Source organism: Doryrhamphus excisus, unplaced genomic scaffold, assembly GCF_037039965.1.
Source record: "Doryrhamphus excisus strain RoL-2023G ecotype Guam unplaced genomic scaffold, RoL_Dexc_Guam_v1.1 HiC_scaffold_24, whole genome shotgun sequence".
Taxonomy (NCBI): domain Eukaryota; kingdom Metazoa; phylum Chordata; class Actinopteri; order Syngnathiformes; family Syngnathidae; genus Doryrhamphus; species Doryrhamphus excisus.
In genome coordinates this window covers 2354231-2376739 of record NW_027621862.1, presented here as the reverse complement: position 1 = coordinate 2376739, position 22509 = coordinate 2354231, and the positions used below count along the sequence as shown (strand labels likewise).

At 40.0% G+C, this 22509-nt stretch overlaps 2 protein-coding genes across 2 annotated transcripts; both read left to right on the top strand.

Annotated features, from left to right (window-relative positions):
- The first annotated feature begins 240 nt into the window (after positions 1-240).
- Positions 241-3544, top strand: LOC131110028 (putative phosphatase phospho1). The gene is made up of 2 exons (XM_058062670.2): positions 241-358; positions 1897-3544. Exon 2 carries the CDS (start codon positions 1907-1909, stop codon positions 2657-2659), a length of 753 nt encoding a protein of 250 aa, XP_057918653.2. The 5' UTR covers positions 241-358; positions 1897-1906; the 3' UTR covers positions 2660-3544.
- Positions 3545-9248: 5704 nt separating this feature from the next.
- On the top strand, positions 9249-17683 carry LOC131109496 (gap junction gamma-1 protein-like). Its single transcript, XM_058061595.2, has 3 exons — positions 9249-9389; positions 10252-10310; positions 16071-17683. Exon 3 carries the CDS (start codon positions 16082-16084, stop codon positions 17429-17431), a length of 1350 nt encoding a protein of 449 aa, XP_057917578.2. The 5' UTR covers positions 9249-9389; positions 10252-10310; positions 16071-16081; the 3' UTR covers positions 17432-17683.
- The last annotated feature ends 4826 nt before the right edge of the window (positions 17684-22509 follow it).

Here is a 22509-nt window from a genome sequence, read left to right as displayed (position 1 = left end):
ATCTACAAGTATTTTGTATATAATATAATACAATACAATATAATAGTAATATAATGTAATGTAATATAATATAATTATATAATAATATAATAGACAATACAGTTCGTACTTTGTCCTTTTGAATTACTGATATTTGAATACAGATTTAAATGTAATTTAAACGTGCCTGAGCGGAAGAGGGTTTTATTTTGAAAGGGCGTAGCGGACGTTGTTAGATGCTTTACACGGGAATGCCCTGGTCCCCTCTGCTGCTGCTGCTTGTATTGGAGAGGAGAGTCTCCTTTAACAAACCATATCGCGTCACCGGGATGCGGCTGCTAGCCGGTCTTCTTCTCTTCTCACCTCCACCACAAGTCCGGTAAGGCCTCGTTTTCTATTTTCGGCTTTCTTTATTCTGTTTTTTTTTTGAACGCCTCCATTTTCAAATGTTAAGGCTTTTTTTTTTTTTTTTTAATCCCCGACGCTCGTGCTGGCGCTCGGCTTGTGATGACTTTCAGTGGTTGACCTGGCATGCAAAAATAGCCCTGCCGTGTTTATAATTAGATGACTTAGTGTGCAGATATGTGCTGCTATTAATAATGCACAGAGCATACTAGCCCTTTGCTATGTCAGCTGGCAGACGTGCTATACCTTTAACAACATACGTACCACATCCATGTTTGCATTATTACTACTATTATATTCTATTATATTATACTGATTGTAGCTTGACTGTACATGTAAGTGGACATTGATTAGCACTGTGAACTAATTAATACCTAAAGGTGATTTATCTTCCCTGTAAGTCTGACCCACCCGTGTTATCAACAGAAAAACACAGTTTATCCTTTCAACATCACAACATGACATGCTACACCTTTTGATTGGCTCCTTGTTGCTAGGCAGAATTCAAAGGGCTTCATCATAGCTGCCCCGTAACCCAAATAACATTACATATTAACTATATAGCCAACATCTATTTATTTTCTATGCCGCTTATACTAATGAGGGTCGTGGTATGCTGGAGCCTATCCCAAGGTGGGGTAACTAGGCAACAAATAAGCATTATTTTTATTTTTTGCTGAACTAATCACAATTCCGCTTGTTGCTAGGCAGAACTCGGTCATTGCGGCCCCAATGGCCGGTTTGGCGAATACTGTCACTAGGCAGTATTCATAGGGCTCAAACATAACTGCCCTTAGACCAATTGACTTAACAATACATTATATTTTTAACTACATAATTGTACTTTGCACGGCGATCAAGTGGTTAGCATGCAGACCTCACAGCTAGGAGACCAGGGTTCAATTCCACCCTTGGCCATCTCTGTGTGGAGTTTGCATGTTCTCCCCGTGCATGCGTGTTGGGTTTTCTCCGGGTACTCCGGTTTCCTCCCACATTCCAAAAACATGCTAGGTTAATTAGCGACTCCAAATTATCCATAGGTATGAATGTGAGTGTGAATGGTTGTTTGTCTATATGTGCCCTGTGATTGGCTGGCTGGCCACCAGTCCAGGGTGTACCCTAGTCTCTTGCCCGAAGACAGCTGGGATAGGCTCCAGCAACCCCCGCAACCCTTGTGAGGATAAGCGGTAGAAAATGAATGAATGTATTGCAATATTTGATTTGACTAATAATATGCTATAGTCAACCACAAGGCAGCGATCAATTAATTAATTTATGAATTTTTGAAACTTAATGACTGTATTATGGACATGCTACACCTTTGATTGGTCCCATGTTGCTAGGCAGATTACATTGGGCTCAATCAGAACTGGCGCTTATGCCAATATCTAACACAGCAACAGATCACAACAGAATTTATGGATGTTTCTAAGTTGGCTTGTTGCTAGGCAGAAAAATTAAAATTCACTGAAATCAGGCATTGATATTAATTTGTTTATGTTCTCTATAAAGCCTAATTTAGATGATGACGGCGCCGACCCAACAGCGTTTCCTGATCTTGTTCGACTTTGACGAGACCATCATTAACGAGAATAGCGACGATGCCGTCTTGCAGGCTCTGCCGGATCAGCAGCTTCCCGACTGGTTGAAGAACAGCTACCGCGAGGGCCACTACAATGAATACTCTCAGCAGATTCTGGCCTACATGTCTGAACAGGGTGTGTCCCCCGACGCCATCCACTCGGCGGTGGAGAGGATCCCACCCACTCCGGGCCTCCTCAACCTCCTGCAGTTCCTGCAGAGCCACCAGCAAGACTTTGAGCTAGCGGTGGTCTCGGATGCTAACACGTACTTCATCGAGACGTGGCTGAAGCACGCGGGGGTGCGCCACCTCTTCAGGAGGATCTTCACCAACCCGGCCAGCTTCAACGCCGTCGGCCGTCTCGTGCTGCAGCCTTTCCACGCCCACTCGTGCCCCCGTTGCCCTGACAACATGTGCAAGCAGGTCATCCTCAGAGAATACCTGGCTCTCCGTCAAAAGGAACGCGACGGTTCCGCCTTCCAAAGGGTCTTTTACATTGGCGATGGAGCCAATGACGTATGCCCGTCCATGGCCTTGGGGCCCCGGGACACGGCCCTCCCCAGGAGAGACTTCCCCATGCACAGGCTGCTGGTGGACCACTCACAGGAAGGCAAGTTGAAGGCCAACATGGTAGCTTGGAGCAGAGGCCAGGATGTCGTGGACTATTTAAAGAAAATCATGGAGGAGAGATGATGACGATGAAGAAGAAAACGTAACAAAAAGGTGCTCTCATCTCCCAGGGTATCATATAAAGATATCCTGTGGTGGAACCATTTTAATCACTGAGACGTTGCTATTAATACTAACCTAGACTACCACATTCATTGCACAGTTTCAAACTCCGCCAAGCAACTATCTCTCCAAATATTAATATTTTATTTAATATTAAATGCAGAAAATGTGCAATCAATAGCAATAGTAGTGTTTATCACTGTTTGTTAGCCAGCAAAGCTACTTCAAGTTCGTACGACATAGTCATGCTATTTTTCCCCCCCTACTGGGGGAATGGTTTGACCGTGTCAAACATCAGAAAAAGAAAATATTTTTTCTCGCAAAAGTGGAAAAAATAGTAATCTGTCCATTTGTTAGCAAACAAGCTAATTCCTGGTTTACAGACGATGACGGGAAAAAAAATTATGTAACATAATTGTGTCTATTGCGACTTAGACAACACAATGAAAATATATAATATTTAATGTAATAAAAGTGGGAAAATTGTAAGGCATTTTTTGTATACCGTTATCTATTACTGTTGTATAATAATATTATATTTTATTAATAATTCAATTAATATAAAATCCTATTTAATATATTAAATAATTATTATTAATAAAATAAATAAGTCATAATATAATATATTTACATACACAAATAATATTAATTTGTTAATAGTAATAAAATATTAACTGAATGAAAAGTTTAATTAAAATTTAAAGTAGCCTGTTTTTCTTTAATTAATGAAAAAAATACTTTGAAAAATAATATTATGCATATATATTATTATTATACTATATTATATGATTAATATATTTTTATAATTGTATTATTTATTATATAAAATATTTAATGTTAATTAAATTTTTAATTCCTGGTTCATGGGAAATAATTCAAAATATTTATTTGCAAAGTGAAAAAAATGGTATATTTACATTTCCTAGCTAGTGGGCTACGTCCTGGTTCACGAAAAATGATATTAGACATTAGAATAGATGAACTGGTGTGTGCTATTTTTCATTCTGTTCACAAAGTGTGAAAGTTCACATTTAATAACACGCCACCCAAATTATGAAACAGACACACAAGGGAAAATAATCACTTTCTGTGAGTTTTTTTTCTAATTATCTGATCAATCCCATAAAGCAATCAATCACGTCTTTATCTCAGCAAGATTATTTCAGAACAAAACATCTTGTCGCTGTGAGGACCGTTTCAACTCAAGATAGACGTCCGTCTGTGTCTCCTTTTAAGAGAGCTCAGATGTTGCCTTTGAGGTCAGGTGACACCATCACTGATACCTAATCTAAAACTAATCTAGGACTTTGATACAAGTGTAATCTACACCACACTAGTACATGCAAACACTAGCGTTTGCACTTTGGCCCGGGGACTAATATGCTAACTAACACGTGTGCAGTATTTAACAAGTTTTCCAAAGTATTGCAATACTATGAATAATATATGTGTTTAATATAGTGTATTTCTACACTGCAAATGTAGTACCTGTTGAAATAATTTATCCCCTAGTGTACATCATAATGCACTTTAATTTGCTGAACATGAGTCCTAATTAATGAATATATTATACCCTAAATTCAACTCTGGGTTTAATGTGCAATAATTACTGCAATATAATGTAACAGAAGTATGGATAAATAAGGGAATATATTTGTATGGGATGTGCAACTCATATTTGATTGAATTTGCTGCGTTTTGAATGGTAAATTGTGTGTACAATGCAGGTATAAAGTATAAGAGGAATATAAAGCCATCATGTCACCAACCGGTTCCTGGGACTGTTTGTTATTAGATTCATTTTAAGTCCCTCGGGGTATCCTTGTTGGTTAAATGATGGGATAGCGAGGTAAGTATTTGGTAGATGTTGCCGTGGCTTCCTCGAAGCCGGAGTAAAATGTGTGCTCGGATGCATGAGGCTCTTGTGGTTTGGACAGATAAGGATAGAAGACAACACTGGGTCTGCATGATAAAATACTGGGTACGCCTAAAAAAATATATATTTATATATTAAAATATATATAAATATATATATATATGTTTTATAAAACAACAAAATTTTTAATTTATTTTTTAATTTAATTTAATTTAATTTTTTGGGGGGGGAGGCCACCTCAATATACCAGTGTGTTACTGGTATATTGACGCCTTACCACACTACACTGGCAAGCGACTTCTCAAAAAATATATATATATTTTTTTTATAAAAAAGAAAAATATATATATTTTATAAAACTTCTTTATTTATTTATTTATTTCATTTAAAATGTTTTTTTTTTTGGAGGCCACCTCAATATACCAGTGTGTTATTGGTATATTGACGCCTTACCACACTACACTGGCAAGCGACTTCTCAAAATATATATATATATTTATATTTTTTTTAAATAAAAAAATAAATAAATATATATATATATATATATTATAAAACACATTTTTTTTTTTTTTTTTTTTCATTTAATTTTTTTTTATATACCAGTGTGTTACTGGTATATTGACGCCTTACCACACTACACTGGCAAGCGACTTGTATTGCTACATACTCGCTACATTGCTAGTGCTGTGTTTTTATTTAGACGTTGTAAAAGTTAACGCCTGATGTAGTACTTGTAAGTATTGCACGTTACCATGAATGTACATGCAAGTTACTACATATCTACAGCATGTATATAAAACCATAAAATCTTGTTGGAGGTGTTTAGATAGGTCTCTCTGGGGTGGCACGGTTGTCGAGTGGTTAGTGCGCAGTTAGGAGACCAGGGTTCAATTCCACCCTCGGCCATCTTTGTGTGAAGTTTGCATGTTCTCCGGGTACTCCGGTTTCCTCCCACATTCCAAAAACATGCTAGGTTAATTAGCGACTCCAAATTATCCATAGGTATGAATGTGAGTGTGAATGGTTGTTTGTCTATATGTGCCCTGTGATTGGCTGGCCACCAGTCTAGCGTGTACCCCGAAGACAGCTGGGATAGGCTCCAGCACCCCACGCGACCCTCGTGAGGAAAAGCAGTAGAAAATGAATGAATGAATGAAGGCCGACCTGGATGTTTTGTAACCATGCCATTGCTGCCAGCTGGTGAGCCCAATGAATATGTTGTTTATATGCTTGACCACAAGAGGTCGCCAAAAACACATCGATTGAAGCCTCTTCAGCTGTTAACGTAAGAGTCCTTCCCTGTCACGCTGACCTCAGCTAAAGTCAAAAAAAGCAACCCTTGAGGCTGCGTTATTGTTAATATGTGTGTGTGGGGGGGGGGTTAGTCATTCCCTCATGCATAATTGGGTTTGAAATGCTTCTGAGTCAACACAAAAGTTTAACTTTAGCTCATGTATTGAATTTTCAATGTTGCATTACAGTTAATGGGAGTTTATATGAATTAATGCATTTTTGTACAATCACTGATTGGATAACTACCTTCTAGTTTTGTTGTTATTATTTCTTAGGATTTGTCAGCAATAGAAAATATTCATTCATTTTCTACTGCTTATCCTCACGAGGGTCGCGGGGGTGCTGGAGCCTATTCCAGCTGTCTTCTTCAGGCGAGAGGCGGGGTACACCCTGGACTAGTGGCCAGCCAATCACAGGGCACATATAGACAAACAACCATTCACACTCACATTCATACCACTTACTGAGTCTTTTGCGCTCGCATAGTAGTTGGTTAATATTCTGCATCATACATTGGTAGTGTATTGTCTGGTTGATGTGGCACAATACTCTTACTGTAGTACTGTAGTTATATATGCAGTATATGTATTTACATTCCAGCAGCCATTTTTTATTCATTCATTCATTTTCACGAGTGTCACGGGGGTGCTGGAGCCTATCCCAGCTGTCTTCTTCAGGCGAGAGGCGGGGTTCACCCTGGACTGGTGGCCAGCCAATCACAGGGCACATATAGACAAACAACCATTCACACTCACATTCATACCTATGGACAATTTGGAGTCCAGGCTAGTAACCTAGCATGTTTTTGGAATGTGGGAGGAAACCGGAGTACCCGGAGAAAACCCATGCATGCATGGGGAGAACATGCAAACTCAACAGAGATGCGGAATCAAACTCGGGTCTCCTAAATGCGTGGCCACGCGCTACCCACTCGACCACCGTGCAGCCCCAGATCAAACAATTCATTCATTCATTTTCTACCGCTTAACCTCACGAGTGTTGCGGGTTGCTGGAGCCTATCCCAGCTGTCTTCAGGCGAGAGGCAGGGACTGGTGGCCAGCCAATCACAGGGCACATATAGACAAACAACCATTCACACTCACATTCATACCTATGGACAATTTGGAGTCCATGCTAGTAACCTAGCATGTTTTTTTTTGAATGTGGGAGGAAACCGGAGTACCCATGCATGCAAACTCCACACAGAGATAGCCGAGGGATTGAACTCGGGTTTCCTAGCTGTGAGGTCTGTGCGCTAACCACTCAACCACCGTGCAGCCTCAATAGAAAATATAATATTGTCAAACAATTTAACATGTTCACTTGTTTTACTTGTTTACGTGATCAGGATAATTGAGGCGTTGGGAGTGAAACTGACTCGGTCGCATTGTCCTTGTCACATTGTCGCCTCCTAATGAGCATCACAGCAAAGAAGCTGAATGAACAAAAGTGTACTGCCCTTCACTCACTTTTTGTTCTTTTGCAGCCCGTCTTTCCTATTAGCACTGAAGGCAACACAAAGTACTGAGCCTTTTAATGTATTTGTGCAGTATTGATGGCTCAACAACAATTCCCATTGACCTCCAGCTGTAAGTGAATGGACAGGAAATCCAATTAGCATGACTGGAGAATGATGACAAATTGAATGTCAATATCAATAAAGCATCCCATCAATAATAACAGAAGACAAAAGCTATTGATTTTGTTTTACCTTTGCTTTCATTTCATTCCCGTCTACAAAGGTGAAAGATAACTCACTCAGCCTCGGAGGCGGTCACGCTGCATTATAAAGAGGTCATCGGTGTCAAAACACTCAAAGGCTGATTAGGTTTGAGTTCCGTCTTGTGTTTGCTGATGAAGCAGACGGAGAAAGTTGGGAAGTTGGGAGAGGAGAAGCTGGGATCTTCCCAAGTTCGTTTGCATCACTTTTAGTAGCGGCAAAATGGGCGCTTGTTTTATGCACATTTTTCGACCCTTTGTATTGAGTTGTGGGCTCCTATAGAGCAGCTGCACACAATAACCCTCATGGAAAATATTTTAGATCTTCCAGAATCTGCACCTATTCCAGCTGTATTTCCTTTGATTTATGCTTCCTGCCAAAACGTTCAAATTTATTTAATTTATTCACACTCAAAGTGCTTCCTAACTATGAACCATATAAGGAAGTCCGCCCCTCTGTGATGTCACAAAGGAACGGTTTTACCACGCCTTTTCAAACAGAGCGTTTTGAGCCATCCTAAACTTTTTTCAGGGCTCCTTTCAGATTTCCAAAACGGTCTGTTTTTGGATCACTCAGCTCACACCCGGGGCACGCCCATCTAAGAAAGTCCGGCTCGCTGTGACATCACAGCGATCCTGTGTTAGAAACAACTGTCTGAAACCAAGCCTCCATAGCCATCCTAAACTTTTTTCCGGGCTCACTTCCAAATTTATTGAATTTATTCACACCCAAAGTGCTTCCTAACTATGAACCATATAAGGAATCCGCCTCTCTGTGATGTCACAAAAGAACAGTTTTACCACGCCTTTTCAAACAGAGCGTTTTGAGCCATTCCAAAGACTCACTTCCAAATGCCAAAACCTTATCATCTGAAACTTTGGCATAATTTAACACGAGAATACAACATTCTAACTACATTTATAGGTCAGAAAAGTGGAAAAATCATAATAGGTCCCCTTTAAACGTACGTACTGTACGTATTACATAATTTTCTCTGATTGTTTTATTGTTGCGAGTGTACATCCTGTATGTACAGTCTTATGTGTTGTTATTACGTGTTGTTCTCCGATTGCTTTATCACTTTACGTATTATGTATTACGTCTGTCTGTCAGCAGGAAATGGTTCGACCGTCAATCAAATGGAGCGCTAACTGACGTAGCACAACAGCATTGTTACTGATTTTGGAACATTGTCAAGTTTTGATCAAATTGTCAAAAGGGTATTACACTCCTTGAAATTCCCAACTACAATCTGCACATTGATTCAGGAATAATTTAAGAATATATAAATACAAGAATATAACACAATATTATTTTACATACAGTTGTTTGATCAAAATAAAGCAAATAGTGGAAAATAAGTAAACAAAGCAATTATTTGTGCAATACAGTTACAACATATACATTTAATAATTTAATAATATTAACAACAAAAAAAGATTTGAGATTATATACAGAATACAAGTGAAAAATATCGATCCATATCACCTGTATCGACCTGATATAATGATACTACCCTTGTTATGGATGCATTCGACATTTGGAACGATCCGCCCACCCCTTTTTCATGAAGTAGTCTCTGCTCTTCTCTCACTATCATCATTATCGCCAGCCTTTTCTGATGCAATGCGTCGCCAGTTGAAAACTATAAAGATGTTTTTGGTGATTTAAGAAGTCTTTTGGGGATGTTTTGGTGTGGTCACGTGTCCTCCATTGACGCGACCTGTGAAGTCTACACTTCAATGAGCGCCACATTTCAAAGAGGACCCCGGAGAGAGGCTACAAGTCTACGAGTGTGACAGGTTCGTGTGCTGTTACCTTCGAAAATTCAACTTTTAAAAATCCCGAAATCAACATTTTAAGTGAAATTTAAGTGAAAATGATTCAAATTACGGTAACAAAAAAGAAAAAAAATCGAGCGAGTTTAGCCAATTTGACCAGTGATGAAATTAGCTGGCCAAGTTTTTGCCTGCTCACAATGTGAGACTGTATTGTGAACGTTAAAGTAAGGAAAATAATATTTCTTAATTGATGTTAGGATGCGAATATTATGATGCGTTGACATCAAAAGGTAACAATAATTGCTGTGATTTGAGATTTCTCCGATTTAACTTTTGTATTTATTTTTTTAGGTGCAAATTATGGTAACAAAAAAGAAAAAAAATCGAGCTAGTTTAGCCAATTTGACCAGTGATGAAATTAGCTGGCCAAGTTTTTGCCTGCTCACAATGTGAGAAATCTTAGACTGTATTGTGAACGTTAAAGTAAGGAAAATAATAAATAATATTTCTTAATTGATGTTAGGATGCGAATATTATGATGTGTGGACATCAAAAGGTAACAAAAATTGCTGTGATTTGAGATTTCTTCCATTTAACTTTTGTATTTATTTTTTTAGGTGCAAATTATGGTAACAAAAAAGAAAAAAAATCGAGCTAGTTTAGCCAATTTGACCAGTGATGAAATTAGCTGGCCAAGTTTTTGCCTGCTCACAATGTGAGAAATCTTCGACTGTATTGTGAACGTTAAAGTAAGAAAAATAATAAATAATATTTCTTAATTGATGTTAGGATGCGAATATTATGATGTGTTGACATCAAAAGGTAACAAAAATTGCTGTGATTTGAGATTTCTCCGATTTAACTTTTGTATTTATTTTTTTAGGTACACCGGAATTTAACGTTTTTTTGAGACTTGGGGTTGTGAAAACAAAGAAAACACAGGTACTTTGTTTACTTCTCAGAAATACACAGAATTATGTTTTATATATTGTTACCTTTGCTGGGAGTACTTTCTTCGGTCAGCATGTGTCACTACTTTGTAAATAGTTGTTAATATTACCTTTTATTTCATATAAGTTGCTGTTTATTATGTTGTATAGTATTAGCAGTTGCTCTGTTGGTATTAAGTTTAATATGTAGCATTAATCTCTTTCATCTTTTTATGATGGTTAGTCTTCTAAGTAATTATCCCCCTTTCATTACCATTGAGCTTTAAAGGGGAACTGAATTTTGCCCATCATTCACATAAACTCATATTTATTTCCCTTTTCCGTCATTGGGACACACCTATTTTGACTACGAAGCCCTCAAAAAAAACCAACATTGCATGGTTTGATATACATGCTGTGATCATGCATTAAAACGTGATAATAACATGTAATAGTTGCAGTATGTTGCAATATTTTGATGATTTATAAACACTACGTATACTTACGCTAGTTCTGTCAACAACAGCAACACTTACAATGTCCGCTGTCATTTGGATGGTTGTGTCTTCCAGCACGTGACATGTGCTCCAGTCCTCAGGTTAAAAAAAAAAAAAACTGACGGCAAACAAGCATCTTCTTGAGTTTTTGTCACAAAATGGAGACTAGCGATCAGCTACACGTCGTGTTAGTTATAAAAATAAGTTTTTCATGTTAGCTGCTACAATAATATTATGACTGTAGCTTGGTTAATGTACAAGTCAGTGATGTAAATGGAACACTGTTGCCGTTTTTTTTTGGGGGCGGAGTTATCAAAATATAATAATTAATATAAATAATTTTCTTGCGCTAGAAACACACAGAAAGGCGAATGATGGGCCAAATTAAAAAATTGCAGTTCCCCTTTAAGCTTTCAGTTCCATCCTGACAAAAAACTAAACAAAAATATCATTAAAATATAATCATTTGTTTTACTTACAGCTTTCATGATCTGAACTCAAGGATACATTTTTTTCTATGTACACAAAATGCCTATTTTTCTGCAATATTGTTGACAAATATGTTTGAAATCTGATGTCACAAGTCTTGATGTTGCATCATCAGGGACAATTTGGCAATGCTTCCATTAATTAAATCATTTTCTACCGTTTTTTTTTACACCCTGGACTGGTGGCCAGCCAATCACAAAAGAACCAAAATTAGCATAATAAGTCCCATTTGTAGGAAAAAAATGCATCCAAATCATGTGAGACATGAACATACAAGTTTTTCCATTTTCTGTGCATTCTAAAGATATAAAAACAGATAAAAAGAGACTACTCATGAGTGTACATTCATTCATTTTCTACCGCTTTTCCTCACAAGGGTCGCGGGAGTTGCTGGAGCCTATCCCAGCTGTCTTTGCGGGGTACACACTGGACTGGTGACCAGCCAATCACAGGGCACATATAGACAAACAACCATTCACACTCACATTCATACATATGGACAATTTGGAGTCGCTAATTAACCTAGCATGTTTTTGGAATGTGGGAGGAAACCAGAGTACCCGGAAAAAAAACCCATGCATGCACGGGGAGAACATGGAAACTCCACACAGAGATGGCCGATGGTGGGATTGAACTCGGGTCTCCTAGCTGTGATGTCTGTACGCTAACCACTCGACCGCTGTGCAGCCCACACAGTGCTTCCAACTTACATCAAAACAGCAAGACCGCGACATTGAACATTTCTAAGATCGTCTGAGAATTTCTGTACAAATAAGACATCGAACAATCAACCTGACCACCATAAATGGTTTTACACTTGGGTAGCGTTTTTCCACCTGCAAGACATTCAAAGCATTTTGACAGCATTTTACCCATTGATGACGCAACATCAGGACCAACTGAGGGTCCAGTATCTTGCCCGATGATACTTCTCTAATGAGATCCCGAGGCACTTTGTGCCATTCGTCCACTTGCATCACCTCATCTTGCAGTGATCCGTACACAATTCCTGGAAGCTGAAAACATTCCAGTTCTTGCATGGCATGGAATACTCACCAACTGAGCATGTTTGGGATGTCTTAGATCGGCAGACACATCAGCGTTGTCCAGTGAGTTCCTGCCAATGCCAGGACACCCCCAAAATACTGCACGTTTTGGAATGGACTTTTGTTGTGGCCAGCCCAAGGCCGATATGTCTAATCAGCAAAGCAGAATTGCTCAATAGCAAATAAGTGAGTAGTGAAAGAGAACTTGAGTTCAGCTCATGAAAGATGAGAGAAAAAGTGTTGTGCTTGTATTTCTGTTGAGTGTATGTTATTGTATTTATTGCTATCAAAAACTAGCTAGGTATTAGCAACACACATACTGTTGGGTCCACAGCTTGAAGCCCTCTTAGATACGCATGTGCTTTTAAATTACGCTCACTTTTTTTTTTTTTACTAGCTCTGTGGTTGGGAGACATCTGGGGAAAATTTCTGCCTTTTTGGCATCCAAGGTGACACGTCTGGCAGAGCTGAGCTGTTGTTGTTGTAACTGTGAGAATGTGAGACCTAAACTTTATTTGTCATGTTGAACGGACTTAAAGGGATTGTTGGGATTACTTGACAGGAAGTTGTCTGACATCCCCATCAGCAGTGGAGTCCATCAACGGTGACGCTCTTTCTCCTGCTCTATTGTCTTGTTTTTTAGCCTTTGTAAGGGTAAAACTTTATTGTAATAGTAATAATAATAATAATAATTGTATTAGTAGTAATAATAATAATAATTATTATTATTATTATTATTATAATATAATAAGTAAAATAAGTAATAATAATAATTATTATTATTTTTTTTTTACCCCTGCGGTGCTGGGGTAGAAAAAAAGCGGTAGAAAATCAATGAAGGAATGAATTATTATTACTATTATTCATTCATTCATTTTCTACCGCTTATCCTCACGAGGGTCGCGGGGGTGCTGGAGCCTATCCCAGCTGTCTTTGGCCGAGAGGCGGGATGTAATAATAATAATAATAATTATTATTATTCATTCATTCATTTTCTACCGCTTTTTCCTCATGAGGGTCGCGGGGGTGCTGGAGCCTATCCCAGCTGTCTTCGACCGAGAGGCGGGATGTAATAATAATTATTATTATTATTATCATTATTATTATTATTATTATTGCACCCTGCCTCTTGCCCGAAGACAGCTGGGATAGGTTCCAGCACCCCCGCGACCCTTGTGAGGATAAGCGGTAGAAAATGAATGAATTAGTATTAGTATTAGTATTAGTACACCCCGCTTCTCGCCCGAAGACAGCTGGGATAGGCTCCAGCACCCCCGCGACCCTCGTGAGGATAAGCGGTAGAAAATGAATGAATGAATTATTATTATTATTATTGTTATTATTATTATTATTACACCCTGCCTCTTGCCCGAAGACAGCTGGGATAGGTTCCAGCACCCCCGCGACCCTCGTGAGGATAAGCGGTAGAAAATGAATGAATGTATTAGTATTAGTATTAGTATTAGTATTAGTATTAGTATTAGTATTAGTATTAGTATTAGTATTAGTATTAGTATTAGTATTAGTATTAGTATTAGTATTAGTATTAGTATTATTACACCCCGCTTCTCGCCTGAAGACAGCTGGGATAGGCTCCAGCACCCCCGCAACCCTCATGAGGATAAGCAGTAGAAAATGATTGAATGAATTATTATTACTATTATTATTATTCGCATTATTATTATTAGCATTAGTATTAGTATTAGTATTTTTGTTGACATGGATTCATTGCTTCTTTAATATTGCACTGAGCATCCATGAGAGAGATGTGTGTACCACTTTTGTTGTTGTATAAATACACACGAGCTGCTGTCGCGCCTATGTTATTTTTCATAATCATCTAGTAATAATACCAGTAATAATACAGTATGTGTAACATCATCCTCAAGCTGCAAGCCTTTGTAGCCATTTCCTCACAAGCCTCATGTGGGCGGATACTTTAAAGAGGGCAGGCTTAGGTACATTGTTGGTTCTAAATGTGTGATTTTACAAAGTTTAAACCAGATGAGAGGATTTCCTGTTTATGGAACATCTGGATGCTCCATAGTAATGTCCTCCAGTAAAAAAGCACAATCAAGCACATGCAGTTAACAATAGCAATTATGGTTATGCATTCCACTCCTGGCACTACCCTTCCCTTTTGTACTGGAAGCCAAAACGCTTTAGGGTGCACATCGACCAAAAAAAGCACACATACGTTGTTAACGTGTTGAAAATAAAATGAAGGCAAAAAGACAAAGAGAGACGGTTTGTGTATTTAAATGAATCTCCCAGTACGCCATGTTGGGAGCAACCATAAAAGTTTGTGTTTTATGTGTTTTATGTGTTCTATGTGTAGAAAACATCCATTGTTGCCTCCACAAAAGAGGTTTTGTTCTGTTGTTTAGCAGAATGGGGCCAAAATTACTGGACCAATTTCTAAAAAATTTACACTATAGGTAATTTTGCACGATTTCTGCCCAGTGTTTCGGGGACTGGTTTAAGCTGTAACCCGGCATGTACTTACTTACATTACACGGGTTGCTCCTTATCATGTTGAAAAACTGTTCCCCAAGGGAGGGTATCATGCCTTGCACAATGTCATACAACATGTTGGAATTCATGTTTAGCCTCATTGAACCATAGCACGGTGAGCGAGTGGTTAACGCGCAGGCCTCACAGCTAGGAGACCAGGGTTCAATTCCACCCTCGGCCATCTCTGTGTGGAGTTTGCATGTTCTCCCCGTGCATGCGTGGGTTTTCTCCGGGTACTCCGATTTCCTCCCACATTCCAAAAACATGGGCTGCACAGTGTGCAAGTGGTTAGCGCGCAGACCTCACAGCTAGGAAACCCGAGTTCGATTCCACCCTCAGCCATCTCTGTGTGGAGTTTGCATGTTCTCCCCATGCATGTGTGGGTTTTCTCTGTGTACTCCGGTTTCCTCCCACATTCCAAAAACATGCTAGGTTAATTAGCGACTCCAAATTGTCCATAGGTATGAATGTGAGTGTGAATGGTTGTTTGTCTATATGTGCCCTGTGATTGGCTGGCCACCAGTCCAGGGTGTAACCCCACCTCTCGCCTGAAGACAGCTGGGATAGGCTCCAGCACCCCCCGTGACTCTTGTGAGGAAAAGCGGTAGAAAATGAATGAATGATCGGAATCGGCAGGATAAATCCCCGATCAAAGCACCGCTAATTATAAGAGCCCTCTAGACATGAAATAACACCCCTATAGTCACCTTTACATTAGAAAATCATAACCATTTTGACCTATATGCGCCCTGTGGTTGGCTGGCGACCAGTCCAGGGTGTAACCCCACCTCTCGCCCGAAGACAGCTGGGATAGGCTCCAGCACCCCCGCCAATTAACCTAGCAAGATTTTGGAATGCTAGGTTAATTGGCCACTCCAAATTGTCCATAGCTGGGATAGGCTCCAGCACCTCAGAGAAACCCTCGTGAGGAAAATCGATAGAAAATGAATGAATGAATGAACCATAGCTCCCCAGTGCTGGTGGCACTCGTGTAGCCCCAGACTATGACGCTGTTACCACCACCATGCTTGACCCCTTGATAAAACACAATTATCTTCTTGCTTGTGTTTCCACAGCAATTACTTATTCTTACATATAATATATATACATAATAATAATATACATAAATATAGTACACAGATACTCACTATTGGGAGGCAATGTATAGCTTGTCCTTGATTTTATTTGATTATTTCTGCAGTAACAAAACATTGTTGTGTTTTCCAGGTGGTGTAACAATGAGCTGGGGTTTCCTGACCCGGTTGCTGGAAGAAATCCACAACCATTCCACATTTGTGGGCAAGATTTGGCTCACCGTCCTCATCGTATTCCGCATTGTCCTGACGGCGGTCGGAGGCGAGTCCATCTACTACGACGAGCAGAGCAAATTCGTTTGTAACACCGCCCAGCCGGGCTGCGAGAATGTCTGCTACGATTCATTTGCACCGCTCTCGCATGTGCGATTCTGGGTCTTCCAGATTATTCTAGTGGCCACGCCTTCTGTCATGTACCTGGGCTATGCCGTTAACAAAATCGCCCGTGCGGAGGAAGAAGCGGACTCTGGAGGAGCGAGTGGTTTGTCTCGCAAAAAAGCCAAAAATCATTGCCTCGCCGACAGGAAGCAGCACAGACGCAACAAAGTCCTGCAGGATGATGAAGAAGAAGAAGACCCCATGATCTATGAAATGGCTGAGCTGGAAAGCAATGGCGATGTCGCAGCAAAAGGAAGCGCTGCACAAGCGAAAGCGAAAACACGTCACGATGGACGCCAGAGCATCAAAAAAAACGGTCTGATGCGTATTTACATCTTCCAGCTTATAGCGCGTTCGGTTTTGGAGGTGGCCTTCTTGGGAGTCCAGTACAAGCTTTATGGGTTTGCGGTACCTGCCACATACATGTGCTCAGTGCGCCCGTGTCCGTACACCGTGGACTGCTTCATATCCCGACCCACGGAGAAGACCATCTTCCTCCTCATCATGTACACCGTCTCCTTGCTTTGTCTGGTCCTCAACATATGGGAGATGCTTCATCTGGGCACAGCCACCATCTGCGAGATTTTACGCTCCCGTCACGGGAACATGTACGACGAGGATGTCTTCGGACTGTCAAGAGGGCCAGGTTTGCTTCACACAGATGAATATAACAGCTACCCCTCTTCCTGGAACGCACCGTCAGCCCCGCCGGGATACAACATCGCTATCAAACCCTCCATGGTCTACACACGACCCCATGACCAGCCACTCCCGTCCACCAACCTCAGCAAAAGCAAAACCTTGTGCCCGCAGAACCCTGCCAAAGAGGAGGGTCAGCGTTACTCTAATGGTAAAGACAACCCGACCGATGCCCCCGGAAGCGCCCACAAGGTGGACCTCCAGCCTCAGCGCCGGCAGGAGGATGAATATCAAGCCGATGTTCTGCAGCAGACCCACAGCAACAACCAGCGCAAAGCTCCACGTGTACATAATCACTGGCATGCCTCCAAACATACCTCCGCTAAGGCAAACAGGGGAGGCGGCGGCGGCGGCAGCAACAGCAGCACCAGCGGAAGCTTCAAATACGGAGAAATAAAAGGTTCCGAGTGGATATAACCAGGAAGAGTTTTCTACCCAGAAGTGCCTTGTTTTTAAATGTGCCGTGTAGTATTCATGCTGCAATACTTCCAACACCAGCATATATGCAATAAGAAGCTACATCACCACCAACTTGTTCCATTGATTTACCCTGCAAAGCCTTGAACTTAACTGCTGTGTATGTGAAAATGCAAAAAAATATATATTACACCTGTTTTATTGCCCGACAATAAACTGAGGCCAACAAAGACATGTTGTTTTCAAACCAGTGTACTGTACAATGTTTAGAATATCAATCCATTCATCGATTGTTAATGTTTTAAACTCCCAAATATTCCCAAAGAATATGTGTCCTTAAAGTGTTTAAGCTGTGTTAAGGAATTTTATGAAAATTGCATGTTCTTAAAAATATTAAATGTTTTGTATGCCTCCCATCACCACTTGCCTGTGTCAGAATCGTAATAACAGTGACACCTGCTGGACAAAATAAATCAATACTCACCGTGATGCGTTTATGTAATAAGAAAAACGTGGAAAGCACATTATAACAACATTTTCATGTGCTTTTCATTTTAGTCATTCTGGTATATCGAGGTTTTTTTGTTTATTTCGGCTTTTTCCTGATTATGGAGTCGCCATAGCGGATATTTTGATCGTTTTAAATAAGCTTTTAAATAAATAAGATGGGTCCAAGTACATCATAAACTACAGTGAAATTTAAATTAACGTGACAGTGATAAAAACACGAACACATATAAGAACAACGAGAACAATTCTATAAGTTTTTTAAAATATAAGAGGGTAACCTATATTCAGTTCATGAAGAGCAAAAACGTCGATATGTTTACAGTACTGAAATTACGTAATGTGTTAAAGGCCCCCGAATGCAGCATTCTACCGGATGTGACTAGTTCGCCGGTGTTTTTAAAAAAGCGGCGGTAGCTTCTGGCAGCCATTGCTGAACAATACGTACTCAAAACTATAGTTTAAACGTAAGTGACATTGTGTTTAATTTCCCCCGGTGATGTACAGTGTATTTAACCATTAATATACCCGTTTCGACCCAGACTGCGAAGTTTGACGGGAGCTAATACGGTTAGCCGCTTAGTTAGCTTGCTTCCTTGCTAACTTCATACTGTTGTGACGTTGTAGCGTGCTAGCCTGGCCTACCATTGCTTGTAAACACTGTAGCATTATTTTGGGCTTATGTTCAAAAATAGAGCCAAATAGATCCTTTAGGTACGTGTTTACTCCTAATTACAAATTCCTGCAATTTGTTCAGTATATTCCAGTGTCTCTTGTAAAGTTTTAGCTCTTCTATTGCACCAGGACCATTATGCTGCAACAGCAGTGTGTAGAGCAGCTACAACTTTTGGGGAAACTGAGTCCGGGTCCGAGAAAGCTTGAGGGTAAGACCTTCTACTTGGACAATGTGAAGAAACGTCCTACAGCCTTGCTTTTGGAAGCCATATCTCTCCTGGGAGGGGTAAGTTTGTGATGTTATAGCATTTATGGACTGTTTGTCTCCCAGCTGAAACAGTGTATTTGTTATTCCAAAAAGAGCATCGAGAGCTTCCTGCACAGAGATGTGAGCTTTGTGGTCACTGGAAGTCAAGCGGGTCTGGAGGAGCAGAAGACAAAGAGGAATGATAAAAGCGGACAGCGGACAGTCAAGCAGATAGAAAGTGTCATGTCCAGTGAGAAACAGCGACCAGCAACTCCACGGCCAACGGTACTGGACAGACCACTAATGGATGTTCTCACAAATGATGGATGTCCACAATAGAGCAATAACTCCTTTAATTTTTTTTAATTATATTTGTCCTGTGCAGGTTTGTGGCAGCCGAGGAAAAGCCCTGCTTGAAAAAGCCATTCGCAACAACGTAAGTGACTAATCTGCAGCCTTCAAATTGGAGCAGTCAGACAGAAATAGTATGAATTGTTTTGTTTTTTATCCGATAGGAACGTCTGCAGGGGAGCAGTGTTTTGGCCAATGCCCGCTCATGGGGAGTAAAAATTTTGCATGTGGATGGTATCCTTTTAAGGCAGTGGTCTCAAACTCAATTTACCTGGGGGCCACTGGAGCTAGGGTCTGGGCAAGGCTGGGCCGCATCAGGTTTTCCAAAAAAAAACCAAACCCATTTATTAAAAACAGAAAAATATACAAACTTTTTCAGTGCTTTGGTTCCGATTTTCTATAATAAAAGCTCTGATAAAACATTCCACTGTTCTCAAATATCTTAATTTTTATTTTTCTGCACAAAATAAGATGAAAAATAAATAAACAAATCAAGAATAAAGAAAATCAATCAATCAGTAATAAATAAATATAATAATAATAAAACGGCAAATAATAAAAACTTAAGAAACCACATATAGTTGGTGGGTAGACAAATTATTTTTTTCAGATTAAAATGAACAAAGCATTATTAGAGCCCTGTAGACATGACAAAACACGACTATAGTCACATTTATACTCTTTTTATTTACAACATATTGCGCAACTGCAGGGTCTTGAGACACATGCTAACTCGCAAACTAGAGAGCTAGCGACCTAAACGGTAGCCTTCAAGTTATTTCCTTTCAACTTAAATAGCCAAAAACTTACCACTTCCACACGGATAGGGAGGATAACTATTAACAGTTATTTAACCTTTAACATGAACATTAATCAAACGTAATAATTTTTTCTGGGTACATGATACCATACAGCATCCATATCAAACTTGCGCGGGCCGCACTAACATTAAACTTTCATATCAAGGCGGGGGGCTTAAACTAGTGTCCTGCGGGTGACATTTGGCCTGCGGGCCGCGTGTTTGAGACCCCTGTTTTAAGGCTTGCGTATACTCACTTGTGCTGTGTAGTGACCCTTACCTCACAGAAGATGGCGCCATGCGAGTGTTTGTTTGTGACAGTGTCTGAATCCATGAATTCTCTTTGAAACATTTCTTAATGGAGCCTTAGATGTTCTTTCGTACTTGAAGCAGTTGAACAGTGAACGCGTCGGTGCCAAATCCAACAGACCTGAGGTAAGGAACATAACATTTGAGGATGCAAACTTAAAACTTAATAACATTTATCTGCATGTGCGATACAGAGGACGTCCACCAAGCAGCCCTCGTCTCACGTTGTTAAAGGTGAGTAGTCATTCTTCTAACATGTTAGCTTCCAGATATTAACCCCATGTTGTGTTATCTTCTCCAGCTACGTCGCTGAGATCTCCTTTTGTCAAAATTGAAGACACAAGCCGGTGAGTTTCCAATGCCATTCAAGGAACCGTGAAACTATAATGGATTCAAGTAGCTGGAAGCTCCAGTGGGGGTCTAGTGGGGAAGGTGATATCCACCATGTAATGTGAAAAGCCTACCCACCCCCCCGATGCCCAGTTGTGTGTGTACACCAGCAGGTCTTTTCATTTGCGCTAATGGAAGTGCTCATACTTAATGTGTGGGGAAATGAAGTTTGAAATTGTTTAGCAGATGAAATGGCATCACTGTAATTTATTTAATTACGTTACATTTTTTTTTTTAGCCTCATTAACGCACGCGCATCATGTCAAGCCACACCGCTCTAGGGTAGTGTAGCCACACAGTTTGACGCCATCTTTTTTTAATATCTTTATTCTGACCTCAAGACATCAACAGCAGTGCAATTCTAACACAATATATGTATCTAACTCACAAGCCTCCTCATTATCACTAATGACTAAGACGCTAAGGTGGGTACTCCAAAAATGACAACGTCTTTATTATGTGTGGTCTTAGTAAACGGAAAGGAAAAGAAAAAAAAAAAGTGAATTTTCTTATCACTCGCTAACATTAGTCTTACTGCAGAAGCACAGTTTGCTGCATTCAGGTATGCTCGGAAATCCCAGAAAATACATCCCCACTCAAAACGTGAATGGTGTCTTAACACAACTCCTCTCGGCTTGTAATTAAACGTGTGAGTCATCTACTCTTAAAGAGACTAGTCTGAAGGGAATAGGTTTTCGGACATGTGGTATCTTGTAGCTGGAGTTAATTTTTCAGTTCATTTGGAGCTGATAATACATACACATAATACAGTACAGTACAGTGTGTGTGTGTATATATATATATATATGCCTATTTTTAGATAGTTTTAGTTTTCACCTGTAATATATTTATTATTTTTATTATATTTTATCCTCACGAGAGTCGCAGGGGGTGCTGGAGCCTATCACAGCTGTCTTCGGGTGAGAGGCGGGGTACACCCTTGACTGGTGGCCAGCCAATCACAGGGCACATATAGACAAACAACCATTCACACTCACATTCATACCTATGGACAATTTGGAGTCGCCAATTAACCTAGCATGTTTTTGGAATGTGGGAGGACACCCAACGCATGCACGGGGAGAACGTGCAAACTCCACACAGAGATGGCCGAGGGTGGAATTGAACTGGGGTCTCCGAGCTGTGAGGCCTGCGCGATAACATCTCCATCACTGTGCAGACCTATATTTAATTATATTTATTATTATTATAGAGTTATTTACAGTCTGAGTGATATTCACTGACCAATATGTTTATTATTGTGGTTGTACTGACTGACAGCTGTTTCTAATAGTGTGATTGCTGTATTTATCTACATTATTTTATTTTTTTTTAAACCAGGAAGTACAAGCCGTTGCTTATACAGTCCATGACCTTCCCCTCACTGTGCTACCTGGGACGATTCAGTCCCTTTGAGCCGCCGCCTCCTCCCTGCTTCGACAAACAGTTGGCGCCAGCAGGGAATAAATCCAGGTTGTTCAAACTAAATTTATCACTTTATTACTTTTAGTGTCATAGCTCACAATAAAAATATGTTTGATTTGTGTGTGTGTCCGTGTCCCCATCAGGCCAAACAACAAAGTTGAAAGCAGCAGCAAGGACAAATCCCAGACCCCTCCACCTTGGCTGCTACGCAAGAAGAACCTCTCTTACTGCGAATGTTGCCTGGAGTCCTTCTCGAACTTGGAGGAGGTGAGATTCTACGCTTAGCTTTTTCACTAGGAGCACAGGTGCTACTAAATGACAAAATTTAGGAGCAATGTTAAATACAGCATCTTTAATAATAATAATATTATTATC

What these genes read in the sequence shown, in the direction of transcription:
- LOC131110028 (XM_058062670.2), top strand. Translation starts at nt 1,907, where the DNA reads ATGATGACGGCGCCGACCCAACAGCGTTTCCTGATCTTGTTCGACTTT.
- LOC131109496 (XM_058061595.2), top strand. Translation starts at nt 16,082, where the DNA reads ATGAGCTGGGGTTTCCTGACCCGGTTGCTGGAAGAAATCCACAACCAT.